The following is a 9,373-nucleotide window of genomic DNA, read 5'->3' on the forward strand; positions in this document are numbered from 1 at the left end:
CCTATAAAACAAGTTTCCAATAGATTGATAAATTTAATTTAAAAAAACAACTTGTTAAACAAATAATAAAATATATTTAATTTTATAATTTTGATAATAGTTACTATCTATAGACTAGATTGAATCTGATTGGTCTGTTTTTTTTCACTCACAATTTATCCTTAAAATGTTATGACGTGGCAGCTCTAGAGCGTTCTTTTTGTTATTCAACAAACAAAAATTACATAAAACTTAAAACCAAAATCGGGAAACATGTCCTAATCGGAACTGCGCTAATTATATTTTTTTTAAATTTTGTTCTATTTCGGGCTGTAAAAATTGACTCCCAAAGGTAAACCAAACTCAAAGTTTTTTTATCAAATGATTTTAAGTTATAGTTATATTAATAATATATTTATTATTAAGTAAAAACGTTTTTGTATTGTTTTTTTATAATTAAAATAATTATTTATTTTATAAAAAATACAATCCATTTCTATCGTTTTTTTAATTAATAAAATTAAATTAATAAACTATATATATTTAGTTTTTATTTTGATAATAACTCGATAATCAAAAAGTAAAATCGAATGCTTTATCTTTTCGTGTTATTTCATTTTGCAACATCAAATGATGTGAAGTGGTGTTTTAATAATTCCGTATTAAAATGTGTTTTACATTCAGAAGAATGTCTTTACAATTCATCAATAACACTTTTTAATAACACAATTTACTTTTCACGTTTCTTAGGTATCGTAAACTCAAATCCGGTATATTCAAAAATAGACGTGGACTGTGTGTATAACACCGAATTGTTTCTCATTAATTTTCCATCATGTTTTCTCGTCAATTTTACTTCTTCCAAAACTTCGAAAAAATTCAAAAGAACTTCAAAAAGAATTTCAAAAAGAACAACAACTGAAAATCTTCACATCATTTTCAATAAAAATTCTTCAAAATATCAAATTTCATTTTCTTCATCATTTCGTTCAATTTCAAATTCTTTTTCAAAATTTTTAAAACACCGAAATTTTTTTAATAAAATTTCCACACGACTTGTCACTTCCAAAAATTCTTTTTCACAATTTAAAACTTCGTCTTGTGAGAAAATTTCATATTGCAGCGAATGTACTCCAATCAGTGACAACAATGAAAATATTACAAGTGATGATGTTATATGTACTTCTTGTGAAACCAGCTATTATTTATACAACAACACCTGTCAGAAATGCTCGTTGACATGCAACACGTGCAAAGAGATAGCAACACAGTGCACTTCGTGTTATGAAGGAGTTAATTATTTAAGAGAGTACAAGTGCACACAATGCCAAAATTGTGCGAGCGGATTTTGTTATCAAAAAGGTTGCACTCAGTGTGTGTCAGAAAATTACTACAGAGAGTACCACGACTGCCTTCCCTGCGACAAATCGTGTAAGTCGTGTTACGGAAAGACAACCCAAAATTGCCTCTCGTGTTATAACGGTAGTTATTTGTTCAATAAAATGTGTGTTTTGTGCGATATAAATTGTGCATTAAATTCTTGCATCGACAACATTGGATGTGTCAAGTGTGTCAATGAAAGTTATGCAGAAAACGGCGTGTGCCATTTCTGTAATAACATAGAAAATTGTATTCATTGTGATTCAGAGAAAAGAATGTGTTTAGAGTGTACTACTAATTTTAGTGTAAATAGTGAAGGAGTTTGTGTGTGTAAAGACGGCTATTATTTATCTTCACAAAACGCGTGTCTGCCATGTTATACCAAATATTCAAATTGTAAGAAGTGTTACTCTCAAGACAATGAATATGACACTTTCTGTGTTGAGTGTTATACTCCATATATTTTGACTACAAATAACACGTGTGAAAAATGTTCTTCAAATCATTTTTTTGACAATGGAAAGTGTCGTTTAAACACTGTTGGTTGTTTAAAACAAATAAATAATAACACTTGTCTTATGTGTCAAACCAATTTTTATCTTCAGAATTTTACATGCAAAGAAAACACTGAAGAAAAGCACTGTCTCACGCAGTCGAGTGTTACATGTGAAGACTGTGGAAATTCAATTTCGGTGTCTGGAATGTGTATAAACGAAGAAAAATGTAAGTATATATATTCATCTTATAGTAAAGACTATTATAAGTGTTTTCAATGTGAAGATAACTTACTATTAAGTGATGATAATAAGAGATGTATAAATAAAAGTGATGATATAACACTGATACGAAATGACGTGTTATATGCATGTTTAATTGAAGAGTATTTAAATCAAAATAACAAGTGTCGACGGTGTAATGACAATTCTACAAATATTATAAGTCAATGTATTTTATTTAACTCAACTTTACAAACTATAACATGTGAAGAGAAGTTTGTATATGACATTCATTTAAATGAGTGTTATTTAAATGATAATTGTGTTACCATACAAAACGGAGATTGTGTGAAATGTGACACAACAACTTCAAATAGTTATTTACAAGAGAATAAATGTGTCACAAATAATATCGAAAAGTGCAACAAATACAGTGCAAAAATGTGTATCACATGTACTCAAAATTATTTATTGTCTATATCAAACACATGTGAAGAATACACTCTTTTTAATTGCGAGAAAGCAAATAGCGTGTCTTGTATACAATGTACTTCAAATACCATGCGAAGTGGAGATTCCACTTATTGTACTTTTCTTAATAATACTATCAAATATTTAATAAAGACATTTAATTCAAAAATAATTATTAACGAGTGTGAAAAGAATTATATTTTATATAATAATTCATGTCATGTGACAATGGATGATACCACTAAATCTACATCTTTATCTTTATGTCAATTTTTAACACCAAAAGGGTGTCTGCGGTGTTTCCCGACTTATTATATAGACCATAATAATAATACGTGTCAAAGTTGTTTAAATAGTCCATCACATTGTTTATATTGTAACAATCAAACTTTTTGCACAAAATGTGACACTCCTCAGTATTATCTCAATTCACAAAATCAGTGCGAATTGTCTTCTCAATTACAACAGAAGTGTGCATTGATGATGCCAAATAACATTGGATGTGCTCTCTGTAAATCTTCATATTATAGAAAAGGGGATGATTGTATATCATGTGACATATCCTGTGCCATTTGCATTGACTCTTTCAGTTGTATTACATGCCAAAAAGACTATTTTTATATTCAAAGCGAAACTCCTTTATGTCAGAATTACGACAATTTGACTCATTGCATTTTAAAGTCTTCAAATGGATGTGTTAAATGTGAAAATGGCTATTATTTAGACTTCTTTATCCCACGCTGTGTTTCTTGTCCAGAAATGTGTCTTTCGTGCACTTCATATTCAACATGCACTTTATGTGAAATTAATTTCATTTTATTGAATGGCGTCTGTTCACATTTTTCTATATTAGAAAATTGCGCCGCAGCCTCGAATAACACGTGCACAAAATGTAAAAACAACAAAAAAGTCTCAAAAGATAAACTTTCGTGTGATAAAAAGGTGAATATAAAATTGGCTATAAGTCTTCCAGTTGCTATTATAATACTATTAATAGTACTTTTAATAGTATTAATAGTTTTTATTAGAATGAGTGACAAATATAACAACAATTACAAGAAGATGAAGAACATCTGTGTATTTAAAATGAAGCACTCGAACATCAGATTCGCTCGAATATCATTGAATTTAGTTTCTAATATTCCACAAATTAGTTTTGGAGGCGAAAAAGAAGCAAATGAAAATAATGAAATTTCTGTGGAACAAGAGACTCGGGCGCTGTATTGTGTGGGAAACATTTCAGACGACAAACAAAGAGTTCAATTTAGTGTTTTAGAAGACTGTGAATTATATGAAATTCGGACTGTTCCCGAAATAGTTATATTAAACAGTGACGAGGCGTGTGAGTTTGAGATATTTATTAAGCCAAATTGCTCCTGTTACATCGAAGACGTCATTTTGTGTATTTCAGTCGACTTAAAAACCGGCGAGCAAACTTCGACGAAAATAGAAATCAACGCAAAAACAATAAAAACTACTAAACTGAATAATTCGGAGTTACTGGAAGACTCTAAAGTTGGCGAAGGATCTTTTGGTGTTGTTTATAAAGGCAAATTCAGAGACAATATTGTTGCTATTAAACGACTTAAAAACACTACAATGACTGAAAATGCCATTAAAGAATTTGAGAAGGAGGTGAGTATGTTGGACAAATTCAGATGCGATTATATCGTCCATTTCTATGGCGCTGTTTTAATACCAAACAAACTCTGTTTGGTCACCGAATTTGCTCAATTTGGCAGTCTAAAAGACTTGATTAATAAGACGGAAAATGTCAATAAAAAAGTGCAAATTACTTTGGAAATGCCAAGCAAAAAGTTGAAAGTAAAATATTTGTGTGACATGGCGAGAGGTATTTTGTATTTGCATAATAACGGAATAGTCCATAGAGATATCAAACCGGATAATTTACTGATTTTTTCAATGGAAGAAGCAGACAAATTCCACGCCAAATTGACTGATTTTGGAAGCGCAAGAAATGTCAATTTGTTGATGACAAACATGACTTTCACAAGAGGAATTGGTACACCAAAATATATGGCACCAGAAATTCTAAAGAAGGAAAAATACACAATGTCGAGTGATGTGTATTCATTTGCTATTACAATGTTTGAAACTTTTAGTTGGAAAGACCCATTTCCAAAAGTTAAGTTTGGATATGCGTGGAATGTCGCTAATTTTGTGTCAAGTGGAAAACACTTAGAAAAAGATGTAAACATATCAAATGAGGAATTCAAAATCATTGAAGAAATGTGGTGCTTTGAAGAATACAAGCGGATTAAAATTGGTGAAGTCGTGCAAAAACTTGAATTGTTGAATTTATAATGTTGTATTTTTGGTTAAAAACAATTTTATTATTTTATGGAGAAATTAAATGAATACCAGAAAAAGGAATATTTTCTAAATATTTTATAATATTTTAATTAACATGTTGTATTGTTATATTTAAAAATAAAAAGGTTTTAAAATTAATTTTGTTTTGATTTACCACTTCGGTGAGTTTTAATAATTAATAAAAAAATATGATATTCAAATAATAAAATGTGAATTTAAGTTATTGTTCATAGAAGAATAATAATAATACAAATAATAAGTTAAAATAAAAAATAATCATTATTTGTTTTGATATTTTCATTAATTATTATTTATGTTTAAAATGATTTTAAAACTTAAATTTTTTATTTATTATTGTTTTTATTATGTTTTTTTTATTCCAAATAGGTATATTTTCAAAACAATTAAGATTATTTTCGATTTAAATTAAAGGAATAACAACATCGTGCAGACAACCACCATAACCACGAACAAATTTTTGGTTCCATCAATGTTACAAACATGATCTCCTTCTGACATTCCAACACTTGGTTTCAAGCTATTTCTTGCACAACCGAAGAAATCAGTAACTACCTTCCCATCCAAATCCGAGTAACTTACAAACACTCCTTTATTTTTTAAAATCGACTGTTTTTGAGGTATTAAACAATAACTTTCAACATCCCAATTATAATAACTTTCATTTGAACAATTTCTGAACAATCCCCTTTGAAAAATAGTATCAAAAGACATTTCATTTTCTTTCAGATGAATCGAATGTGCATTGCCATCACTTCCATTCCAAGTATCTTGTAATATCTTCTCGTATCCCCCATAATAAACATTACTCGATATATTCCACGTGTTTTCCTCACTTTTATTAATAACAGCCGTGTACTGATTTAAAGTTGAGTAAATGAAGTTATTCTTGAATTGATTATTTCGAGTTTTTCCCTTCACAACACACTCGGATTTAAAGTCCAATGCGCCTTTATCGACATTCACAAAATTATTATTTGCAATGGTGATATCACTGTAATAAGCAACATCACTCCACCCCCAATATCCTATTCCAAAAGGTGCGCCTAACACTAAATTATTCCTCACAGTGATATTTGTCGTTGAAACACATTTAACTGGCCAGTCTTCATTGCCAATTCCAATACCATGAAATCGATTATCCTTTGAACACGAATAACGATGCGAAGTGTCATACCTCATTTCATTGTTTTCTATTATAACATTACACGAGTTGTCAACGTAAATGCCACACCAATTGTTATTATGTAAATAATTGTTTTTAACAACACAATTTGTACATAAAATGACGTCTATTGCTTCTCCCCATGCATTGATTATTTCATTGTTCTCAAAAACGATATTTGAAGACAAAATGGGCGCATAGGAGTCGATCGCCGCAGTCCCAAAACACTGAAGCCAACTGTCCGTTTTGCAATTTTCGTGGGCCAAAACACAGCCGTCAGCAAAATTGTTTTTTATTGTTATATTTACCCCCGAAGCAAAAATAGCCCAATTTGTCGAGTTATAGATGCTAAAATTAGAAATTGTCACATTCGTGGAATTGCGAGCACTCACACTTAGCCATGTCCCACTTCGAACAATAAAAGGTCCTTCAACTATTATATTGGACGAATTGAACACTTGAAAGACGTATTTATCTCCCGTAAACGTCTCAAAGGTCACTTTGGCATTTAATGCAGAGCGAATTATAATCGGCTTATCATATGTACCTGTCGTGTTTTTGGGGACTTCTTGTGGAGGGTATAAACCACTTGTAAATTCAATAATATCTCCAGGTGCTGCTTGTTTGCAAGCAGAAAGAAGTGTCGTGGTGTTACCAGTCAAACTGACTTGAATGACCTTGGAAACAGTAAATGGAAGTATTGAAAGAAAAATAAGAATAAAACAAAAGAAGAAATTGGTCATTTTCTACAATTTAGAATTATTAAATTTGTGAGTTGGTATTGTTTTAATTTAATTTTATTTATCAAATGAAATTGAAAGTCGAATCAATTATATATACAAATAAATTGGAATCATTCTAAAATTATAATAATTTAATTAGGTAATATAACTGTTTGAAGTTAATCTATTAATCAATTTAATTTAAAGTATTAATTAAAGGCTATTTTTTGGTAATTAATTAATAGATATATTTTGTTGTTTCGTTTATTTTTCATGTTTTACATTGACGGTTTTTACATAATTTTAAGCCATTTATTGTCCACTAAATAACGTTTGTATAATAACTCAACAGAATTTATAAAAAGAGTTTTTTTGATAAAATTATTAATTATATTATTGATAATAAAAAAAATAAATATTAAATGATTATAATTGATATAATTGTAATTATTTAAGTATAAACAATAAGTACTTAAATACTATACATCAAATATAAATAATCAAATTAACTATAAAACCAAGTCAAAATCAATATTTCATAAAAAATAAGTATATCGTTGATATATTATTATTATTATTTTTAAAAAAAATATTGTTTAAATGTTAATACAATTGAAAATCTTTAAATTGTTTAATTTGGTATATTTCAGTTTATTCTAAAACATCATATTGGGCACCACGAGTAGCTGATACGTCTTCTTGGAGATGGCAATCGAATTTGCTGAATTCTTTCTTGTCCATCTCGAAGGGTAATTGAGATATGTGAACACCTTTCTGAAAATTGTCCCAACTTTTTGTTTGTTCTAATAATAAGTACATTTTGTTCAATACCAACAACCTTTATTAACTCTCCAAATATTCTTCTTTTTTCTTCAAAAAAGTTGGGATCTAATTTGAGTTGTTCCAACATATCTTTTCTTGTTTGTGCATTTTCATAAAGTTTTCCAATCAAAATATCAATACTTGAATAAACATCATCAAAATATTTACCAAAACTTCTCGATTGATCATCTAAATTGTATCTACGATCGATCATTTCGGCCATTTCTATTAAAAATTCAGCTGAAAGTGATCTCTTTTTCAGAATAATTTCAAAATAAGGAAGAAGTTCGTTTTCATAAGTAAACATTTCTAGAACGGTGTTTTCAGTACCTTGAGCAAAATAGTCAGGGTTTTCCATTGCTGTTTCTTCTAAACGTTTTAATAGCCTTAAAAAACGTTTATAGAACCTGACAAATGTACCAATTCTTTCTAGTAAGAGTTTTGGTAACTCTATTTCTTTTTTCAAACGAATTTCTTCAGGTGTTATTGCAATAGTTAAAGCAAACAACAGAGAAAATTGAAATAACATTGGATAAATAATAAACAGTTAAAATTGTTTAAATATAGGACCAAACAACACAAATTAAACACAATATTTGTTAAATGTTGAAATGTCACACCAATAACGATTAAAAAGTTATTAAACAATAACTTCTTGAACATATAAATGTGTATACTTCATAAAACTTTAATAATTATATATTATATAAATTATAAAATTTTAATTATATATGTTATAAAGTTTTATTTTTTATTCAAAAATAAAATAAATTGTTAAAATTTTTCTTTCTGTTGTTTTTGTTGTCCAAGTCACCAACATTGTCCATTTGATAAGAATAAATAAAGTCATACTTATAACTATGTAATAAGAATGACTTTAAATACAATGTTTGAGAAATGACGTTATATCCAACATTGTCCTTATATTTTTCAATAACTGTAATAATTCGGGAAATTGCTAAAATAAATACAATTTATCATTTGATAAAAATTTACATTAATTTAAATTATTTCCAATCCATTATTATAAAAATATTTGTTGTAATTTCTATTTTTTCAAAAATAATGACTTTCAGAGCAAAAGCCAAATTAAAAGACCAAAGAATGTGTGAATGTTTGAATTTTTTAACAAACTAAAATTAAAAATTATTAGCAAAATCAAAGTATTTTAATACTATGAATATGGTATAGTGCAATTAAAAAGTTATAATCTAATATTTAATATTTTAACCACACACTTTGCAAATAAAAACTATACTAAAAATATATTAATTATATTACAATATATTTATTTAAAAGTTTCAATTAATAAATAACAAATAATGGATGTGAATTAAAATAAACACTTAAAAATATTAAAATTTGACTTAAATATTTCACAACATCAATTAAAAATCATGTGATTACGACTTGTACGTTACAAAGGCCGATTTTTTGTGATAAAATATGTTTACAATTAAGATAAAGACGTTATTTAAAAAAATGTATATTTTTGTATCAATATGTTTCCACGAGTTTCAATCAAGTTAATCAGTTTGTGATACAAACAGAAGTTTTTGAACAATACAATTTTGTTAATGAAAAAGTTGGGTAATTATGTTTGAATATTGTTATTAACTTGTAAGTGTTATTCGTGAGTCAAAAATGTATAACTCGCAGTGTTTTTTGAACTGTGTCAAATTGAAAACAATTCCAAAAATTCAATATATGAAAAATAGAATCTTCTGGTGTTGCAATATTATTGTCAATTTTAACAATTTTGAGAT

General features: G+C 28.0%; 3 protein-coding genes across 3 annotated transcripts; 1 reads left to right on the forward strand and 2 right to left on the reverse strand.

The window, feature by feature from the left end:
- Window positions 1-569: 569 nt before the first annotated feature.
- On the forward strand, window positions 570-4,871 carry EIN_262640 (protein serine/threonine kinase, putative; the record flags this gene model as incomplete). The annotated part of the gene is made up of 1 exon (XM_004184065.1): window positions 570-4,871. The coding sequence occupies one exon, from the start codon at window positions 570-572 to the stop codon at window positions 4,869-4,871; it is 4,302 nt and encodes a 1,433-aa protein (XP_004184113.1).
- Window positions 4,872-5,306: 435 nt separating this feature from the next.
- EIN_262650 (hypothetical protein) lies at window positions 5,307-6,806 on the reverse strand (the record flags this gene model as incomplete). The annotated part of the gene is made up of 1 exon (XM_004184066.1): window positions 5,307-6,806. One exon carries the CDS (start codon window positions 6,804-6,806, stop codon window positions 5,307-5,309), a length of 1,500 nt encoding a protein of 499 aa, XP_004184114.1.
- A 643-nt stretch (window positions 6,807-7,449) lies between these two features.
- EIN_262660 (hypothetical protein) lies at window positions 7,450-7,965 on the reverse strand (the record flags this gene model as incomplete). Its single annotated transcript, XM_004184067.1, has 1 exon — window positions 7,450-7,965. One exon carries the CDS (start codon window positions 7,963-7,965, stop codon window positions 7,450-7,452), a length of 516 nt encoding a protein of 171 aa, XP_004184115.1.
- Window positions 7,966-9,373: the final 1,408 nt, after the last annotated feature.

The sequence above is a fragment of the Entamoeba invadens genome, assembly GCF_000330505.1.
Source record: "Entamoeba invadens IP1 unplaced genomic scaffold scaff_1105074724771, whole genome shotgun sequence".
NCBI classification, from domain to species: domain Eukaryota; phylum Evosea; order Mastigamoebida; family Endamoebidae; genus Entamoeba; species Entamoeba invadens.